This window comes from Urocitellus parryii, chromosome 4 (genome assembly GCF_045843805.1).
Source record: "Urocitellus parryii isolate mUroPar1 chromosome 4, mUroPar1.hap1, whole genome shotgun sequence".
In the NCBI taxonomy this organism is placed as follows: domain Eukaryota; kingdom Metazoa; phylum Chordata; class Mammalia; order Rodentia; family Sciuridae; genus Urocitellus; species Urocitellus parryii.
The window spans coordinates 175,647,186-175,668,715 of record NC_135534.1 but is presented as its reverse complement, the minus strand read 5'-3'; the positions used below and the strand labels follow the sequence as shown (position 1 = coordinate 175,668,715).

General features: G+C 47.9%; 1 protein-coding gene across 2 annotated transcripts; it reads right to left on the bottom strand.

Moving 5' to 3' along the window:
* Positions 1–301: 301 nt before the first annotated feature.
* On the bottom strand, positions 302–21,221 carry Glipr2 (GLI pathogenesis related 2). Of its 2 annotated transcripts, XM_026415406.2 has the most exons (5): positions 21,143–21,221; positions 11,166–11,274; positions 10,708–10,811; positions 8,809–8,886; positions 302–1,810 (listed from the first exon to the last, which is right to left on the bottom strand). In XM_026415406.2, exons 1-5 carry the CDS (start codon positions 21,153–21,155, stop codon positions 1,650–1,652), a joined length of 465 nt encoding a protein of 154 aa, XP_026271191.1. In that variant the 5' UTR covers positions 21,156–21,221; the 3' UTR covers positions 302–1,649. The 2 variants fall into 2 exon arrangements, with proteins under 2 accessions (XP_026271191.1, XP_026271201.1); XM_026415416.2 differs by lacking the exons at positions 8,809–8,886; positions 10,708–10,811 and having other exon boundaries at positions 1,657–1,810.
* Between the last annotated feature and the right edge of the window lie 309 nt (positions 21,222–21,530).

Genomic DNA, 21,530 nt, shown 5'->3' with positions numbered 1-21,530 from the left:
TGAACCCAGGGCATCCTTATTTTTTTAATTCCATTGGGAAATTTTCTCCATGTGTCTTAGAATAAATCCTCAGTCCATGGTCAGCCTAGGGACTGGCTGCCCTTGGATCAGGTGTCCACTCTAGTCCAACCAGCTGTGGGTCACATGGTTCAAAATTTGATCAGCTTAAGCATTACATAGTGTACAAGCAGAGGAATTGGGGATATCCTGGGACTTGAGTTACTCAAGACAGGGATTCACAGTCATGAATGGCCTAGACCACAAAATAAGCATCGGGCATGAATTACATTGGAAGAAAATATCACACAAAAGAGAAAAGATTTTATTGTCTTATTAGTCAATATTCCTGGATGCAACAAGGGGCACAGCGTGAGACCACGTTCACAGTGCAACATAGGCCTTTAGGAAAGTATTTCAAAGACTGGCCTGCCCAGACTCCTGTCTTTAAGCCAGCAACCCCCTCACTGGGCCCCAGCTCTCTTGACAGATGGAGATGCCATGGTTTCAAGGACACTCAGCTGGGGCTTCTGGGTTGGTCCCATCACGTGGTCCTTATAAAACTGCTATTCAGGGGAGCTTTCTATAGTTTGAGGCAAAACATAGCACTAAATTAGCGTTTCTAAGCCCCCTGCCTTGGACACCTCCCTGGAACATTTGGGCTTGTCACACATTCCAGGAGGGAGCAGCAACACAGCTGCAGTCACAGCTGCCAGGAATAGGCCTGGGCTCCCACCCTGTGGGGGGCAGGGTAGAAGCTGCAGGGTTTCCTCTAGGGACCCTGAGTGAGCTCACTTTCACCCCCACACCAATGACTTCATCCACCCAAGGCCATTTGGCAAAGAGCCTAGACAGTGTGAGAGGGGCTTTCTCCCAGAACAGGCTGGGGACATCTAGGAGGAGTAGGGGAGGGATAGGCTAGACCTAATCTGACTCCAGGGAGATCAGGGGTAAGTATGGAACTCTGAAATGCAGAAAAGTTCAAGAAAAGGGGTTGGGGGAGGACATAAGGCAGTGGTACTTTGCTATTTAAAGGTAGAAAAATGCAAGGAAGTAAAGCTTTTTCTCCATTTGTTCTTTGGCAATTCCATTAGAGAATCCCAGGAGGCAAGCAGGATGACCTCATGTCTTCCAACTGAAAATCTCAATGATTCTGTGAAACAGAGCCCCGGGCTGCACCATGCTTCTGATGCAAACTGCTTTATGTGTGTTTTGTCACATTTAAAGGAAGGTTTAATACTCTTAAATATCTACCAAAAGTAGATAACAATGTGTGACAGTCACATAAAACAAACTTCACTTCTCAAGATCACAAATATTTGGAATATAAAATGTCCAGGGGGGGATATTAAAAGTAAGAAAGGTACAAAAGAAGTCTGCTTAAAAAATTACCAAGTATTTTAAAAAAATTGATGCCCAAAGAGTTGTGGTCTGGGTAACTGTCCAGGTAAATGCTTCAGATGCTTATTCCTTTAATAAGAATGAGCTCAGACAGAGCTGTATATCCAAGAGTGTGTACAGGAGATGCTCAGGGGCATCACATACACAAGCACATACATCCACAGGGATAGACACACAGCTGGGTTCTTGTTGTTCTAGGCACTTCATATCCGTGGTCTTAAGTCTCCCACCTTCCCATTATATTTGACAAGTTACTTCTTTGGAGGCAGGACATTTTCTTCAAAGAAGCCCTGGTTGACAACATTCCCTGCTGGGAAGTATCTGGCCACCACAAAGGAGGACCCATCACTTGCAGATGCCTTTCCCACGCCCATCTTCTTTGTATTCTTCCATACCATGGCTGTGAAGTGTCCTGTAGGGAACAGGCAGGGGGAGAGGACAACAGATGAGTTAGCAGAGCTTTGAGAGGATGTGGCAAGGGATTCTTGAGCTTCTGCACTATCTTGCTAGGAGCAGATTCCTTGATCTTTGTAGTTTATCAATCAGAGGAAGGAGGGAAAAACACACCAACTGCCAGATTTTTTTTAAAGCAGATTCTTTCAGTCAGCCATACAGCCATCTCAACACTTTCCAGGAGTCTCCCAGAGATCATGACAATGGCCAGTGGACCCCACAATTAAGATGCCATCCTATCTGGCACCTGCCTCTAACCGTATCCCTAAACTGTACTCTTAGTGCAACGATTTCCATGTTATTCTCTAGGAATCACTTTTGGTCATCTTACTTGGTATCTCAGGAAGTTTACTAAAGCTGGCCCCCCTTTACAAAGCACTGGCCCTTTTAGGTTCCATGATGCCTCAGGCTCTGGGCATTCTTCCTGTCTCACTGACTCCTCCTCCTCTTCTGTCTCCCTTGTAATGTTGGAGAGCCTGAATCTTCCAGGGCTCAATCCTGGGCTCCCTTTTTCTCTCTACACATTATTAAAAAAAAAACTTTTTTGGCAGATATGAGGTTTTAAACCCCAGGGTCACTTTACCATTGAGCTATATCTCCTTCCCTTTTTATTTATTTATGCTTTAATTTTGAGGCAGGGTCTCCCTAAATAGTTGATGCCACCTTGGCCCCCTCCAAATTGTTTTTCACTTAAGTAGCTGGAATGATTGTTTTGAGCCATGAAATCACATCCATTTAGTTTCCCTGCATAAAAAAGTTTTTCAATCACTTCCATTACACCTTGAATGAAAACAAATGCTTTGGCCTGGTGGCCTTTCCTTCCTTGAACACACCAGGTTATTCCTACCAGAGATGCTTGCGCACTCTGGCCACTGTGAAATGTTATTCTGATGACCAACAGCTTCTTGTCCCTTAGGTCCCAGGCTAACTTTCACTTGTTCAAAGAAGTCTTTCACAATCTCCCTTTTATTTACCATTCGTCCTCTCCCAAGATATTCTTACCATATCCTGTTTTTCCCCTTGACAGCATTATGACCATTTGCAGTGATAAATTTGATTATTTGATTTTTGCTTGGCTCCTTTACCACATTATGTGCCCCACATAGGACGAAGAACAACTTCTTTTATTCACCAAGATATACCTAGTATCTTGGCATAGCATAGCACATGAAAAGTGTGAAATACAATCTTGATGAATAAATGAATGACAGAATAAATGAATAAAAGTTACATGGAAAAATCATCCTGGAATTTTGAGGTTCTACTTTCAATGGAAATGCCAGCATTCTATATTTTGAACTAAGAGCTTGACAAGTTAGAGCCTCATCGAGACCCTGTACTCTGAGTGAAACAGCCCAGTTCCCTTTCAGACTACTGCTCCACCCTGCAGACACTTCTGAGGCTTGCTGAAACTTCTTAGCACCAGTCTCCTACTTCACAGGCTGCCTGCCCTTCACTCAAGAGCCTCTCAAAGCTATTCCCATAGCTTGGTTTTCAACTCTCCTCTCCTTTGAGGTCAAAGTATTGATGCTGTAATGAATTTTTTGCCCAATGATCCTACATTCTTCTCATCTCTTGGGAGCAGAGGTCAGGTGATTGTCCCTCCCATCTTTAGTGTTTCCCACTCATAAGGATCAAAGGGGAGTTTACTTCCATGTTGCAGAATGGCCATCATTTTCTAAAGCAACCCGGAAGAGATTATATTTCCTCCTAAATCTATGGTTTGCACTTCATCAAGCTGTGTGAGGGCAGGCTGCACATCTGTTTAACTACCTTCTCCTCAATGTTTAGCACTGGATGAGGCATATAGTAAATATTCAATAACTGATGAACAAAGGAAGAGAGAGAGGGAGGGAAGAAGGAGGAAAAACAGGACCAGAGCAGCTAAACTTTCCATAGGTTTGTTAAGAAGGAAAGAGGGCAACCACTTCACACCCATTAGGATGGCTATTATAAAAAACATACAAAAATAATAGAAAATAACAAAGGGTGATGAGGAGAAATTGAAACCCTAAGTATGGCTGATGGGAATGTAAAATGGTATAGCTGCTAAGGAAGACAGCACAGCAGTTCCCTCAAAATTAAGCACAAATTTACCTTAGGACTCAGTAATTTCATCTTGAGGAATACATCCCGAAATTTGAAAGTGAGGATTCAGATATTTATATACCCATGTTCACAGCAAAAAGGTTTAACAATTGGCCCCAAATAACACACCCAAGTGTCCATAGACAAATGAATGGATAAATAAAATGTGGTACATTATTCAACTTTTAAAGGGAATTCTGATCGAGGTGTGGTAGCACTTGCCTATAATCTCAGCAACTTGGGGAAACTAGGGCAGGAGGACTAAAAGTTCAAGGCCAGCCTCAGCAACTTAGGCCCTAAGCAACTTAGCAAGCCCCTGTCTCAAAAGAACATATAAATTTAAAAAAGGGGATGTGGCTCAGTGGTTAAGTGCCCTAGGTTCAATACCCCCACCCTGCCCCTCAAAAAAGAGAATTCTGGGAGTGCAAACTGAGAACATCATGCTAAGCAAAATAAACCAAACACAGAAAAGGTCAACTATTTTATGATTCCATTTACATGAGCACTAGAAAAGTTAGATTTATAAAAACTGAAAGAAGGGGCTGGGGATGTGGCTCAAGCGGTAGCGCGCTCGCCTGGCATGCGTGCGGCCTGGGTTCGATCCTCAGCACCACATACCAACAAAGATGTTGTGTCGGTGGAAACTAAAAAATAAATTTTAAGGGATACAAGGTTTCTGTTTGTGAAAAGGCTCTGGAGATGGATGGTGGAGATGTTTACACAACAATGTGAATGTACTTAATGCCACTGAACTATGCACTTAAAAATGGTTAAAATGGGTCTGGGGGGCTGGGGATGTGGCTCAAGTGGTGGCACGCTCGCCTGGTATGCGTGCGGCCCGGGTTCGATCCTCAGCACCACATACCAACAAAGATGTTGTGTCCGCCGAGAACTAAAAAAAAAAAATAATAATAATAAAAAAATTCTCTCTCTCTCTCTCCTCTCTCACTCTCTCTCCTTTCTCTCTCTTAAAAAATAAAATAAAATAAAATAAAATGGGTCTGGGGTTGTGGCTCAGTGGTGGAGCACTTGCCTCGCATGTGTGAGGCACTGGGTTTGATCCTCAGCACCACATAAAAATAAATAAGAATGTTGTGTTCATCACTAAAAAAAATATTAAAAAAATGGTTAAAATGGCAAATTTCATATTATAATATTTTGCTATAAAATTGGAAAAGAAAAAGAAGCAAGAGAGAGAGAAACTGGTATTCATACTCTTCTAATCTTTCGGCATGAAACAAAGTTGGTATCTCCCATTGCATCTTATATATGGTAAGGACTAAAAACAACATTCATTGATTAAATTCTGTTTTTCCCCCCACAGTTGAGCTCTATTTTTGTAATTTTTAATTTTAGGAGGGGTGCAGTGGTGCCCAGTGACTCGGGAGCTGAGGCAGGAGGATTGAAAGTTTAAGGCTAGTCTCAGCAACTTAGTGAGGCCCTGAACAACTTAGGGAGACCCTGTCTCAAAATAAAAACTAAAAAAGGCTAGGGTTGTGGCTCAGTAGTTAAGTGTCCCTGCGTTCAATCCCTAGTACCAAGAAAATTTAAAATAAAAATAAGTAAATTTAGTGTAATTTATTTTTTGTCTGTATCCACAAAGGATTTGAGGTTACTAAATTCTTTATGAGAATACCAAACATAAATACTAACCTACAATATCAAGATGATACAATCAAAGTGAGAATTTAAAAGAAAATAAGCCCTAACCACAATTACACATCTTTACCACTTGTCCCTATATTTGGATTGACTTCCACTTAATAAACTCTGGTTTTCCTTTCTGAATAGAGGAGAAACCCTTCTTGCCCATTCACCTTTGGTCCTTACACTGCTGACCACAGCTCCAGGCATTCAGCAGCTTTGCCAGGAGTTACTGCTTATTTGAGCTGCCTCTGCCAGTGCTCAAGACCTTTTTCACACAAGCCTTCTTGAGAGAAACTGGCCACATGCTTTGGCCATTGGCCATTGCCTCACTCTCTCTCCAGAGAAAGAAGAGGCTGCCATTTATCCTCTGGTCGCCAAGAAAATGATCAGACACAAAGCTCACATCAGTAGCATGCAAACTGGGGAAGTTTCTATCTGTGCAGAAATAATTAAGTTAGGGCATTTAGAGATCAATTAAAGGACACAACTTCCTTAACAACCATCAGATACACACTGGTTTCCAATTCTAACAACAGTTCCTTTTTCTTGTTTTTTTTTTTTTGTCCTCCCCACCCCCGCAAAAAAAAAAAAAAAAAAAGGATCACATTCTCCTTGTTACCAAGCATGAAAACTTCCTAGGATATGCCTTCAGAAAAACACATTGAATAAATTACAGTATATTCTTGGAAAGGAATAATGTTCAATGATAAGAAAGAATGAGGAAGCTCTCTTTATACTGATATGAAACAATCTCTAACAAGTGCAAAAGAAATCACACACTCTGACACCAAAGTGTAAAAAGGGAAAAAAGAGAATAAATATACACACATGCTGGCATAAGCTCAGAATAACTCCAAAACCATACACAAGAACTGGTCACTTGGTTGCCGGTTGGGAGGAAAGTGCTGAGGGTCAGGACTTATGTGGATAATACAGCTTTCAAATTCTATATCATCAGACTAATATAAAATAAATAAGCAAGCCAATCTCACTTAGACAGAATAGAGCAAAATAATGATAATAAATGCTTCTTTCCATGCAGCACACAGCATGGATCAGTGCCTTTCATTACAGGATGTTGGTTGTGGCTGGGATGAGGGTAGGGATTGGTTACAGAGTATTTTGAAGGTCCTTCACCTACAACATGGACTCAGGCCAGGGAACCCTGAACAATAGCACAGCATTAGGCTGAAGCAGGGTGGATCTGAAAATGTTCAAGGGTCTTGCAAGCCTGGATTATAATACCACTCAAAGTCCTACTCTTGTCTTAGGTTCAGGCTCTGTCTGCCCTGAGGCATGGTCCACTGGTACTTGGTATGGCCCAGGAGCCAGTTTTTTTTTTTTTTTAAATTTTCCTCTTTAGGGTGAGAGATGTAGGGGTGAAGTGTGGGCCAGATGGCCAGGGATCATGGGGGTGATCATGGGAGTTCAAACTCATTCCCCATTCTGACTCTTGTGAGATTTCTACTTGGAACAAGAGCCAAGGAGGAGGCATTAGATCAAGGACAAAAGACATGAAAAAGTCTCTTGCCCTTTGTAGGCCTCAGTTTCCTCCTCTACAAAACAGGCAGTGGCACACACCTGTAATCTCAGTGAGTTGGGAGGCTGAGGCAGGAAGATCGTGAGTTCAAAGCCAGCCTTGGCAACTTAGCAAGGCCCTAAGCAACTCAGCAAGAACCTGTCTCTAAATAAAATACAAAAAAAAAAAAAAAAAAAAAAGGCAGGGGATGTGGCTCAGTGATTAAGCCCCACTGGGTTCAATCTCCATGACTAAAAAAAAAGCCCTACTCTTGAATAGTACCGTGAGGCACGTGGCAGCAGTGCATAAGCATGTCCTAACCATCAAGGGGTGTGCACCCACGCGAACAGTGCAAGAACTTGCTCTGACACATGTTCAGTTGCTCAAGAATCTGGTTCAAGGGAAAAGCAATTCCAGAAGCTATGCAATTGCAGAAGCGTCTCTGGACACTGATCTTTATTGAAAGAAGGCAAGGTTCTGCTCACACACCCTTAATCACTGCTCCTTCCCTATCACTCTGTGGCAACATCAATTCTCACTAAGTCTGCAGAGCTAACTGGAAGGAGAAATGCCCCAGAGTTCTACCCACACAGTTGCAAGAATGCCTGCCCCAAAAGAGTAAGCAGTAAGCCACAGGAAATGGTGACTGGCTCTGAAACATGTCACTTCCTGCTTCTGAAGAAACCTTCCAGAGTGGGGAGAGGTCAAAAGTGGCTCTGCTCTTGAGTGGGACTGGGTGGGGGAGGGGCAGGTAGAGGGTCCCCTTTTCAGTTTCCCTGATGCCTTCTACCCAGAGGATCCTACCTCATCCTGGGCCCCAGTGGAGTCCAAGCCAGATTTGGAGAAAGACAAGAAGTCTGGTGAGGCCAACAAAGGGGTGAGAGGAACCCCAGAGCAAGAGCAACTGTCTAGGAGTTCAATAAGATAAATGTTTACCGCTCGCCCTGGAGGAAGTCTATGAGAAAAGGGATGTCCCCACGGAAGGCTCCCCCTGCATCTGAATCACCAGCTCTCTGTCCCTTGAGCTACCAAGGTGTCTTTTGCCCTTAGACAGGGAAGGAAAAGAACCGACCCAAGTTCATGCAACAAATAGTACCAGAGCTAAGACTAGAAGGAGCTTTCCTGCATCCCAAGTTCACCTGAGCTCAGTAGAGTGGCGGTGAGGTGAAGGAAAGGCCAGGAGGGACACCAGGCTTAGATAACATGCAGGAGGGAGGTGGGGTGTGAAGGGAGGAGGAAATTAAGACCAGCCTGGCCTTTTTCCTGAGAGCCACTGCAGTTTGATGAAGAGAGCACTTTTGAAATCTGGCTGTGAGCCAGATCTCAAAGTCTCAAGCTTTAAGGTAGTAAGTCTCAAGCTAACTTTAGAAATCTGGTTGCTGGAGAGCAGGATGGATTGGAGGGAGCAGGACTGGAAGCAAGGTGACCAGTACAAGAGTTGAGGTACCAAATCAGGAATGGGGCTCTCAGCAGCTTTTGAAATCCTGGCTCATTGTGACACTCGGCAGGAATGTGGAGAACTTTGAGCTGGAAGCAGGAGTCAGCAGCTGGGTGCTCTCAGAAAGGAGAACTTTGACTTCTGGACAAGGTCAAACCAGAGAAACATGAAGGTAACACAGAGGAAAAGAATTGATCTTCCGAAGGTTAGTTCCTCTTCACAGACAGATACCCTGCAACCTGCCCAGGCCGCTGGTGCCGCTTACCAGTTCCCGAGGTGAAGCCAGGCTGTTGGAAGTTGTAGCTCTTGATTTCACTGTACCATCTATCAGCCACCTCCTTTCCTGTGTGCAGAAGGCACTGTTGTAAATTCACCAACAAAATCCACCCGTTTCTATTCCCTTCATCTTCTTTCATAAACACTAAACCTCCATCCCATAATAAAATTTCTCATAAAGCAACAGTGAGGGGAAACATCTGGGACGCTCCTGGAAGACTCCCAAGGGCTCTTGCGTGTGGAGCGGGAAGAGCCCTGCTCTGGGACTAAGGATGGGCCCGGGGGGCCTGCACTGGTGTTGCTGCCCTGCCAGGGACTAGTTGTGTAATTCTGGGTGAGGCTGTCCCCTCTCTGGGCCTCTACAATAAGAAAGTTGAACACAGTGCACACCAAGGGCCTTCTAGTGATGCTCTGAGTTTCTGGGAGACTTTCCTCACCCCACCCTGTGTCTGGCTTCTAAAATAACCACAGAAGAAAGGCATCTGGGCTAGTAGGCCAGGAATCTCCACTGTGGTCAGGAGGACCCTCTCCTGGAGCGTTCCCTGGCCCTACAGGTGGCGAGAGGAGGAAGTGTTTCCCTGAGAGCTGATGATCTCAGGGCTAGAGCTAGAAGCTTTGACCTCAGGGTAGTAAGTCTCAAGCTTTAAGGTGGGGGTGAATCACCTGGGGATCTTGTAAAATGAAGACTCTGGTTTCAGTAGAGCAGGGAGGGCCTATGAGTCTGCATTTTTAACAAGCAACCTGCAGCAGCTGCTGCCGATTTCCAGGACTAGGCATTAGGGTCACCTGGGAATCAAAAAATTTAAAAGAACAAACAAGGCCTGGGTCTTTCTTCAGACAGGTTGTATCAGCCTCTGGAGAGATCCAGGCACTGGTATTTTTAAAAACTCTGCAAAAGATTCCAATGTGCAGCCAGGGTGGAGAGCCATTCATTGTCTTAGAGATCACCTACCCAACCACCTCTCTAGAGCCACGGGAAAAACTGGGGCCAGAGAGGGTAGTGATTGGGTCAAGATGTCCCAGGGGTCCAGCACAAGGCCTTGGATGAACCACATCTCCTGACTGCTGTAGGAGGCTCTTTCCGTCCTACATCCTCCTTCCTGACTCATCAAGGCCACAGCCTGTGCCTAGAGGAGCCTGCAAGCTGAAGGTGAGATCTCAGAGGGGTGCTGCCTTCATCATGCACATAGCTCTGCCAGAGGGGGCGCTGGCTCAGGCTGTCTGGGGAAAACCAAGAGGACTCAGGGTGCTCCCCCTGGGAACTCCAGGAATGTGAGGCCGGGGAAGAATTCTCCTGCTGGAGAAAGCTTCAGGGAGTGAAATCGCTGTGATATTTTCCCTAAAACCCCATTTCAGGGCTATAGGAGCCAGAAAGTTCAAGAATGTTTGGTCAGTGTGGTAGAATCATTCCAGACCCAAATGGATAAAGAAATTGTCTTTTCCATTATGTTTGTTTCCAAAGTGGAAAAAGATCTATTACTTTCCTCTGATTATAAAAGAAATATACCAGCATATTAAAAAAGCAACAACAACAACATTTAGAAAAATGTGAAGAAAGTAAAATTTTTCGGTAGCTGGTGCTCATAAAATCAGACAGAGACTTTGTCCAGAAGCCTCTGCCTCCCCCATTCCTGCTCCTCAGCCTGGGAGCTTCCAAAGGGAGGGCCATCAGTCTGACTCATCTCTGTGTCCCTGGCACCCAGCACTGGCCTGGCCCTGAGCCGGCCATCAGAGACCTTGTGGTGAACTGAAGTCAGCTGGAAGCTGTGATTCAGGGAGCTCTGGATTTCCTTTCTCTTTCTGGGACTGAGGGCACTGGGGCCAGGTGGACCCACCCAGTCCAGTCCCAGCTGGGGCAGAGGAGAGGAGAGAGGAGAAAACCACCCACCTGTCTGATCGTAGGATGCCCAAGCAAGGTTCTCCCCACACTGGCCTCGACTGGATTCTGGGCTGTGCTTGAGGATCCTCGTGCTGGCCAGGGCCTCAGAATACCTGCCGGAGTCCATGGAGTCCACGGTGCTTCCTCAGAGTGGGTGCCACCCAGGGAAGCCCCAGCATCTGAGCCCCAGGCTGGTGTGGCTGAGCTTCCTTCCCTGCCCAGGCTCTGGGAGGAAACTGGGAGCATCACACCTGCATTGCTTCTGGCCTCCCAGTGGTCCCATTTTACAGAGGAGCAAACCAAGGCTCAGAAGAGCAAAAGGATCTGCCTAGTTAGTGGCAGAGAGGTATTCAAGCTTGGTTGTATTTGATCCCCAAACCCACGTCCCTCCAACCACCTAGGGTTCCTCTGTAACTGCAGCAGCCCCACCATGAAGGACCAAAGCCCCTGGGGTGCTGGGGACTCACTGTTGAGCCTCTTGGTTGAGCTTCTTGCAGAGCTTCAGTGGGGGGACGCCATGCTTCTGTCGGTACTCATTGTGGGCCTTCAGGACCTCATTATTAAACTGTTTGGAAGCTGAAATTATGGCACAATGAAAGGCTCAATGCATAGCAAAGACCACCAAAAGTATAAAGTATACTTCAGAGCAATGCCCAACTCAAACTGAAGGCCCCATGGACAGAATGTTGTCCCCTTCCTCTACCTGGCACCCCAGCCACACAACTCTGTTCTACATTGCTGCTTATCCTGCTTCCATCCCTGATACCACCTTCCACATCTCTGCATGTGGAAACCCCATGGATTTCGTGGGGCCTGCAGACCATGTTTGGATTTTGGTCTTTATCCAAGGAACAGGAAGTCTCAGAATGATTTGATTTGTGTTTCTGAAAGACCCTGAGTGGGGTGGACAAGAGATCAGAGCAGATGTTGGGGGTGCTGGACAGACAACCATAGGACTTCTGGAAGAAAATGTCTGAAAGAGATTGGATCCCTCATACTGGACCTACAGTGAGTGGTGGGGTCTGGAGAGGGCTAGAACTGGGAGCCCAGACAGAAGTGGTCTGGCTGGCCAGGCGCAGTGGGCACACCTGTAATCCCAGCAGCTCTGGAGGCTGAGGCAGGAAGACTGTGAGTTTAAAGCCAGCCTCAGAAATTTAGCGAGATGCTAAGCAGGTCAGTGAGACCCTGTCTCTCAGTAAAATACAAAATACGGTTGGGGATGTGGCTCAGTGGTTGAGTGTCCCTGAGTTCAATCCCCAGTACTGCCTCCTCCTCCTCCCAAAAAGAAGTGGCCTGGCCCACACTAGGCTGGTGAAAATAAAACAGAGGGATAAAGAGAAGAGGATGAAGGAAGACAGCATTGCAGAAGTGGAGTAAGGGGAGAGTATAGTAAAGAAAGTAGTGGTTGGGCTGGGGATATAGCTCAGCCGGTAGAGTGCTTGTCTCACATGCACAAGGCTCTGGGTTCAATCCCCAGCACCACACACACACACACACACACACACACACACACACACACACTAATTGCTAAATAAATAAGATTTCATTTAAAAAAGAAAAGAAAGTAGTGGTGATGGTGGGGAGGATGTGACCAGAGGGGGCCGAGATTGCAATGAGGGAAGAGGTGGTGCTTATGCCCAACTAGGTCGTAAACTCAGAAGAGGGGTTGAAGTAAGGGGGGGAATTAAGTTGGTGAAGCCAAACGCAAGCAAGCTCAATGACTGAAAGAAGCTAAACAAATCTGGATCTGAAATGGAAACCATCATCCATCCAACATCTTCTGTCTACCAACTACCACCTACCCAGATCATCAATCCCTCCTTCCCGCACATCCTCTATTAACACCCATCCATCCTCTATCCAGCCAGCATCATCATCCACCATCCATTCAACCCTAATCCACTTATCTGTTTATTTGCTCTGAGCACCTCTGTGCCCAGTCCCTCATCGTGTGCTAGGGGGCCAGCAAGTCAGCCCTGTCCTATCCTCAAAAAGCTCATGCGCAGAAGGGAGACTGCTGTGTAATAGCAGTATGGTAAATGCCACAAGGCAAGTGACCACAGGTGTGAGAGGGATTTGGAGAAGAGCAACTTGAAAGGGTCTGGGGAATCAGGAAGGAGGTGACTTCTGATTTGAGGCCCCCAGGAAGTCTGGCAGGAGGTAGCCAGGGTAAGATCAGGAAGCCACTGAGCACTGGCCTTAGAACTTAGGGGGCCCTCTGTGGAAATGGGGGTGAGTGGGGTGGGTTATGAGTGAGGGCCTCAGAGGGCCCTTACCCTGGGCTAGTCTCTTCTGGCCAGGAACCTCTGTGTTCTTTGAGGGCTGGCTGAGGGTGGTGGCAGGAAGGGTGTAAACCAGAGTGTGAAGGAAGTGCCACACTCCTTCAGGTCACCTTTCTCAATGCTACTTTTTCACTCAAGGCTGAGAAGGTGGCCTGAGAGCAGCTCTCCTCCTCTTACCACAGCAGATCCTCTGTTTTCTGGCCTCCAAGGCAAATCCCATGAGTCTCCAAGGGGACCAGAGGGGAAAGGGCCCCAGGGTTTGCTTCAGGGAACTTTGGCTAGCTGGCCTGGTGGTGTCCAAAGGTTTTCTGATCAATTAAAGAGGAAGTGGACCCACCTTGAGAACTCTGAGACTCCTTGGGATGCCCAGCCACACAGGGTGGGGCAGGAGTTATGGGAAAGGGCTTTGAACCCCAGATCTGCCAGGTTTTGGTTGACAGGCAGAGATGGCGAGACATGGGAAGCATGAGGTGAGGAGCAGGCATTGCTACCTGATGGCCTCAGGTCTCTGTGGCCAAGGGGCAGACCACACCTTTGTTGATATGATAAGCTAAGATTTCAGGTCTTTTGAGGAAAAAGGGAGGTGGTGTTAAGGAGTATAGAGTTTTGGCTCTACAAGATAAAGTCTTGGAAGCCAGGCATGGTAGCTCCTGCCTGTAATCCCAGTAGCTTGGGAGGCTGAGACAGGAGGATCACAAGTTCAAAGCCAGTCTCAGCAACGTAGTGAGGCCCTAAGCAGAAATAGTGAGACCTGCTCTCTAAATAAAACATAAAAGGGGCTGGGGATGTGGCTCAGTGGTTAAGTGCCCCTGGGTTCAATCCCTGTTACCAAAAAGAAAGAAAAAGAAAAAGGTTTGAAACTGTTTCACTATAGACTATGTCTAAAAATGGTCAAGATGGTATACTGTACCTGTTTCAGGTTTGGCATATTCAGGAGGTATTTGGGATAAGGAGTCACGAGGTTTCCAAAGACCATCTCATGGGAAAATGGCAGGAGCCAGAGCAACTCAGGGAAACCCGGTGGAGGTCTTGTTGACCATAGGCTAAGAAAAAGCCAGCAGGGTGGTGTGGTGGCCAGAAACCACGGGTTCCTGGGAGATGGGCTGTTTCTCCCTAGTCCAGTTCCCACCTGTTGCAAGAGGGATTCAGGCCCTGAGTGGAGACTCAATGGTAAGGGGAGGCCAGACTTCTAGGAGTTCCTGAGCATCTCTAAGGAAACAGATCAAAACAAGTATATATGTACAGGCAAGAGCATGCCTGGGTGCACATAGTCAAGGTGATGAAGGGTTCCCATCTAAGTGACAGGCTGACGCACCCTAAAGCCCTTGCCAGTTTCCATGTTCCAGGAAGGCCACAGGGGGTCTAGTGGGCACCATGAGAGATGCCCAAGGCTCAGTGGAATGTGCAGTGGTGACCACAGATGCATCAGGGAAGCCTCCTTGGAGGAGGTATTCTAGATCAGGAATCATGAGATGAGAAGGCCAAGGACACAGAGGGGCAGAGTAGAAGGGACCCAGGCATATCCTATAGCTCTAGGGAAGAGGGAGAGATGGGGGAGGTGGGTGGATGGCTCAGGGGAAGCCAGTTTAAAGCAGCCCGAGTGCTGGGGTCAGTTTGCACAGGACCCCATAGTGCTGTAGGCTCCACAGGCTCCTTGGGGAAGAGGGATATACAAGACTGCTGAAAACTAGGTCACTGCCCTGCTAGAATGAGGGAAGTTAAATAAACAAAAGTGAAGTTCCTGTGCCCAACTCAAGCTCAGTGCCTAGAAGCCACGCCAGGCACAGGTCCCCAGATCCCTGGGCCAGGGTTCTCTGCAAGAGGTCAGGTCTTTCCTGCAGTCCGCAGAGAAGCCCTCTCTCTCCTCCCCTGGCTGGGAGCATACCTCCCCCATACCACCCAGAAGTCCCCTCAGACCACAGCCAGTTCACAGCCAGTCCTAGCCCAGGTGGCTCCTCTGGGCAGGGCGTGGTTCCAAGGAGGAAAGTTATCAGTGTCGACCACACCCAGCAAGAGACACACCCCACTTCTGCAGAAAAACCCAACAACAAAGATAAACATAAGGGAAAAAGTCAAAGAAAAACCCACCCATCACTGGGTTAGGCAGGGAGAGCCCCCAATCATCCCATGATGGGGGAAGGGCAAAGGTTATGTCTTCATTTTGTAGGAAGGTAAACTGAGGCTCAGAAAGCTCACCCAGCTTTGGAGCTGCTTCACACCTTAACACTACTGACTGTGAATCTAAAAATGGCCAGGATGGTACATTGTGTGTTATATGGTTCAGGTTTAGCATGTTCACCTGGCATATAGGGGGAAGGATCCAAAGACCACCTCATGGGGAAATGGCAGGAGCCAGAGTAACTCATGGGAACCAGGTGGGGGGGGCGGGTCTTGTTGACCATGGGCTTCAAAAAAGCCAAATAAGGTGGTGTGGTGGCCAAAAACCATGGGTTCCTGGAAGATGGGTTGATTCTCCCAAAGTCCCCAGCCTCTCCTTCCTGGGCTGGACTCTGAGGCAAAAAGTTAAAAAAAAAAACAAAAAAACAAAAACACCCCACCCATCCCTGGGTGGCCCATCTGCGCTGTACCTGGCTTTCTCCTGCTTGCTGGCCTGCTGTTTTCTGGGGGTGGGCCTGTGTGTGACCCTCTTAAACTTCTTACCCCCTTTGTGGGAGCTTCCTTTATCTTACTCATTTTTATGACTAGGAACCGAGGCTTGAGAAGGGACATAATCTGCCCCAATTCCACAAGCCCGGGGGTAGGAAGAGGTCCACCAGGAAGGAAACAGTATCTCATGCAAGTGCCATCCTGACCTCCCACCCCACAGCCTAAGAATCACCAGACAAAGGGAATGACTGAGGGGTCACCTAGGAGACGGATCAGGCTCAGTGGGGACAGCTGAGAGCAGTAGAAAGAAAAGAGACTTCAGGTTGGCAGCTGCCCTCAGATCCACGAAGGGAGAGAAGAGGAAGGAAAAGAGCTACGATTTCTCAAGAACCAGCTCTGTGTCAAGGCCCAAGGGGCCCCAGCAAGTCAGGGGCTGTGGAGAAATGACTAGGACTGCTGGAAGCTGCAGTGGCTCCCTGGGGCCAAGGAAAGGGTAGGGCTGGTCATTTGCTGGGGCGCAGGGTATAGGCGTCCTAGATGGGGCTGCTGTGGGCCCTGTGAGGCTGCAAGGCTGTCTGTGCCTCAACCACCCAGCTGAAAGCTTTCATCCCTCTTCTCCCTGAAGCCTCCCTGAGTCCAGTACAGCTCTTTCCTCTGCCTCTCCAGACTCTTCTTGAAGGAGGTCATGATAATGAGGGGCCAGGGCAGGAACTGTGAACAGGCCCCTTCTGTCCCCTTGGCAAGAGGCTGGAAAACAACCTGATTCCACCTTTGGGGCAAAGCAGGTTTTGCCTGTCTACCAGGAAGAAAGTAAAAAGTAGATTAAAAAAAAAAAAAAAAGGTAGTTCCTGCTTTGGAAGCCTGGGTACCCGGCAGTTCAAGAAGCCAATTCAAGCTCAGCCTTTACCTAGCTGTGTGATCTGGCCCATGCTGCTGATCCTTCTATGTAGCATTCCCCATACATAAAATGGGGATACCAGTAGTTGCCTCACAGGGTTGTTGTGAAAATTAAGTGCATTAATCTATGAGATGCTTTAGAATGGTTCTGGAACATAATGAACAGTTATTAAATGTCAATAAGACTTGTTACTATTAGGTGAAACCCTTTAACCTTGGGCTTTGGGAGAACCTGCCTCATCTGATTCCTTTCCTATTTTAAAGGGAGAGGGCTACTAGTAGTTCAGTTGACTTGTAAGTGGACAGGATGGTGACTCCTTGTGGTGCTTGTGGTCTTAGCTACAGGAGGCTGAGGTTAGGTTGCTAGAGCCTAATTTGAGACCAGCCTGGACAACATAGTGAGACCCTATCTCAAAAGATGAAACAAAACACCAGGTGCAGAGGTGCATGCCCGAAATTTCAGTGACTGGGAGGACTGAGGCAGGAGGATGGTGATTTCAAAGCCAGCCTCAGCAACTTAGTGAGGCCCTAAGCAACTCAGCGAGACCCTGTCTCAAAATAAAAAAAAGTTAAAAGACTGGGGATGTGGCTCAGTGGTTAAGTGCCCCTGGTTTTATCCCTGGTACCAAAACAAAAAAACAAAATCCTTGCAGGCATATTTCCGTACCTTCAAGCCCAGGTATTTTTTGAATAAATGAGTGAGTAAACAAATAAATGAGGTTCTCACACCAGCACAGTGAAGATACTAGGACAGGATTTCTTTCCTTATTTACAAATGTGAAAATCCGGTTTATGGCTGGCTGCCTCTTTTCCTAATGCAGGAATAAGTAATGAACAGTTGCTCAGTTGCTTCTGGGAATAGGAAATACATTTTCTGCAGCATTAACCCTCTCTAGACTGCCTCTCTCCAATAGATTACCAGGAGACACAGTTGTTTAAGGACAGAAGGAACCAAAGTAGGGGACAGCACTTGCTCAGGCTGCTAAGCTGTAACCCTTTCTCACACCTGCCAGGCTTGCCTAGAGGCAAGCCCCTGTCCCCTGGGCCCCAGCTCCACTACTGTGTGCAAAAGAAGGATGACAGCTGTGGTTTTCAAAAAAAGCCTTCAGAGCAAGAAAACCCTTTCTTTGAATGAAACCATCAAGAAAATTAACAAAAGAAGTGAAACTACTAGGGCTTAGTGGCCCACATAACCTCTCCCTGCAAAGACCTAAGGGCCTCAGTAGAAAATTCCTGGACTAGGTCCCTAAGGGCCCTCTGCTCTGATGTGTGTCCACGGACACTGAAATTCTTGAAGTGTGTGTGGAAGTCACTATCAGCCAGTCCAGCTGAGGAGGAGTTGGGGTTGGAGCATGTGGTCAGTGTGGCATAAAAGAAAGTGCACAGCTGAGAAGTAGAGCTCTGCTTTCAAATCCCAGTTTGCTTGCTTGCTTAGTGGTCAAGGCATGAGTTTGGGCAAGGTACTCAAGCTCTGTAAGTCTATAAAATGAGCTGATGGTAACAGTCCTATTATAAAGATTGACAACATATAAAATACCTAGCTCCCAGTCTGGCATGCAGTTGGAGCTTAATGATTGGTAATTGCTATTGCTAGGGACAAGAGGCTTCCACTGAGCCCAAGGCCACTGCCTTCCTCTGTTCCCAACACTTGCTATATACCAAGGCCTAGCAGGGAGACCAGGCCTGGGAGTAGGAGCGGGGGTCTTCCAACAGTGAGCCCTGCAGTTTCCAGGCTTGGAGCTTTGTCAGTTGTGATGACTTCACAGGGATGCCCATTACCCCAAGCAGTTCTGGACTCATCTGAGGTTAAGGATGAAAAAGAGCCTAGCTCATGTGCAGTGATGAGGAAACTGAGGCCCAGAAAAGGGAGAGACTGATTTCTTAAGTGGTTTTTTTGGAGCCATGTATGTTCCTATATGGACACATGTTCCTGCTCTGAGGAAGCAGACAGTAGTCCCAGCTAGTGGCCTGGAACTTCAAGGTGGGCTTATGATGAAGGTTTGTTGGAATTGGTCACCTAGAAAAGTCACTTCCTCCTAGAGTCCATTAGAAGAGGGGTCCACAGTATTATGCAGAGGGACAAATAAAATCCATTGGGCTATGAGAGCAGGGCTGGGTTAGGATTCTGGAAAGACTAGGATTCCTGGGTATATGGCAGGGGAGGGATGGCACCTGACTCAGCTATAACCTGCCTCCTGCCCCTGGCCCCCTCCTGAGTGTGAAGTCATCCTCCTCTGAAATCTGCCTGCCCTTCTTCAGTCCGGATGGCACCACTGCCATCCTGCACCAAATCTCATGACTCTGACCCAGGTCCCTTCTCCTTTCCAGTCCACACCTCTGCCCTAGATGCCTGTGTCATTCCTGTCTGTAACTATAGCAGTCCTCCCACCCTCCACCTCTCTTCTCCCCTTCTGATCTGCCCTCTGCCCTGGCAAGCTCTAGTCCAGGGACATTTAATGGCACTCCAGGTCCCATAAGATAAAGCCCAATTCCCGAGACCCTGTAGGATTGATCCACCTCTTCTAAAAGCCTTCAATGAGCCCCATGCAGAGATGTCTCCCTCTCCTGAACTTTCACCGCTCTTCACTTGCATGTCCTGCGGCTTGGATCACTTCCCACTTTTTCCTGGAGCACTGTGGTGCCTGCCTTTCCTTCAACCAGCTTTACTGGTTCATTTCACAATCCAAATGAACACTCCTGAGGATGACCCATTGATAGACAGCACTGGGTTTACAAATTGGTACAGAGCTCACAGATGGTGAGAAGAGAAGGGCGAGAGGAAGAGATTAAAAAAGAAGAATGGGAACACAGCTGGTTATCAGTTGTTCTGGAAACTGTTTTGGATAAAATATAGCTGGTTAAAATATAGCTTTAGAGAATTTGTGGATTTTCTCCTAAATCTATAGAGAAATAAATTGATTTCCCAAGTAGAGATCAGAATGCTCTCTAGCATCTGCCATAGTTTGCCCCATCACTACCTATCATCCTGTTCTTTTAACTACATGACAACCTCTTCACCTTCCCATATAGGAAGCACCTTGGGGATCATATTGTACAGATGGGGAAACTGAAGCACAGAGAGGTAAAGAGCCTTGCTCAATATCACAGAGCAAGTTATTTTTTTTTTAGTTGTTGATAGACCTTTATTTATTTATATGTGGTGCTGAGAATCGAACCCAGTGCCTCACACATGCCAGGCAAGTATGCTGGCGCTAAGCTACAATCCCAGCCCCCAGAGCAAGTGATTTTCAGGCCAGAACTGAAGTCAGACCTTCCAGGAGAGCTGGAGGTAAAGTGGGTTAGGACCAAAGCCAGAGAAAGTCACTTACTCCCCATGCTGGCATCTCATGAGGACAGAACCACAAAAATACAAAACATTACTTATCTGAGGCTGACAACCTCAGTGAAGCAGGACTTCTGAACTCTATCCATTAGCTGTTCTTGAGGGGCTGTGTGAGGTGGGGCACGCCTGTAATCCCAGCAGCTAGGAGGCAGAGGTAGGAGGATCACAAGAGGCCCTAAGAAATTTATTGAGACCCTCTCTCAGAATAAAACATAAAAAGGGTTGAGGTTGTGGCTCAGTGGTTAAGTGCACTAGGTTCAATCCTTGGTACCAAAAAAAAAAAAAAAAAAGAACTTCCTGTTGGGTAGAAACTATGGTGAGATAGATAAACACAAACATTCCTAGCCACCAGAAGTGAGGATTCAGTGGGGAGCTGGTCTATGGCTAAACATTCCTCCCAGGGCCACACAGAGTTAGCCTTCCCTCCATGGGGGATCAGGGATGGGCTTCCACCCCGGGAGTTGAGCTTAGAAGGATGAGGAGGACTGACTGTCAGGCTGGGGATCAGAGTTGGGCCAGGGTCATTCAGAGTGCCAGGGAAAGGCACCAGTGTGCCAGCCTCGGCTGCAGTGCAGGGTGTAGGCAAGGGATGGTGACCAAGGCCCAGAGGGCCTGAGGCAGGGCTGAAGAAAGTGCTCTTTTAACCTGCAGATGACGGATGGGACAGACAGTGTTTGGGAGGACAGAGGGAGGCCTGCATTTCAGAAAGGTCACCATGAAAATCAGTGGTGAGGACAGGCAGCAACAGGTTGGAAATAAAAAAGGAGTCAGACTGTGCCTGGCACCTGGCCTGGCACAGAGAAGCACTCAGAAGAGGAGGAGCCACAAAAGAATGAAAAGGATGCTCAGAGTTGTCCTTAGGAGGATTGGACGGAACAGGGTGATTTGCAGCGAGAGATGCTTTCAGTTAGTGGCTTTTTCCAACTGTAACTTTGTCCTTCTCCTGAAACAAAGCAAAAGCCACGCCTTGGCCGGACGCAGAGCGCAAATCCCATCAGCGCCTAGAAAACCTCCCTGACGCAATGTCTGGCCTGCAGCCAGGGGGACCCTCCCTCGGTCTCGCCTTCCTTCCCTCTCTCCCGGTGGTCTCACCGTCACTTTGGCTTTCTGGTTGCCCCGGAAACTGTCCAGGCTGCGCCGCTGGACGCTTTGCCCCGTGCGCCCTGCATCCCGCACCCAGGGGTCCCGCATCGCAGCCGGAGCTGCATCTCTGGAGCAGAGGCAGCGGTTCCGCTCCCCGAGACCAGGGTGGCGGAGACCCGGGCGAGGGTCCAGGAGTCTGGGACTCCGGAGTCAAGCCAGCACCGCGGCTTACCTGACTTGCCCATGGCCGGCTCTGCGAGCTCCTCCGCTCCCGCTGCGGCTGCGGCTGCGGCTGCGCTGGCTGCACTTAGTGGCGGGCCCCAGCAGCTCCACCAGCCAGGAGTGGGCCGAGCGGCCGCAGTCCCTCCCCCGGAGCCGCCCGGCCTCCGCCTTATAAGGTAATGACAGCTGCAGGCGGAGGCGCCTGGGGCCACCCGCGGGACTCCCCGAGAACTCCTCTAGCGAAGGGAATTCCGCCACTGCACGGGGCTCTCCGGGTGCGGACCAGACCTCGGGCCTCCTGGGTCGCGGTCCCTAGCGGTCCCCTCTCTGGGGATGGAAGAGGGCCGCGCGCGCCTGCCACGTGGTTCCGGGGAACTCCTCCGAGTCTGACACGCTGC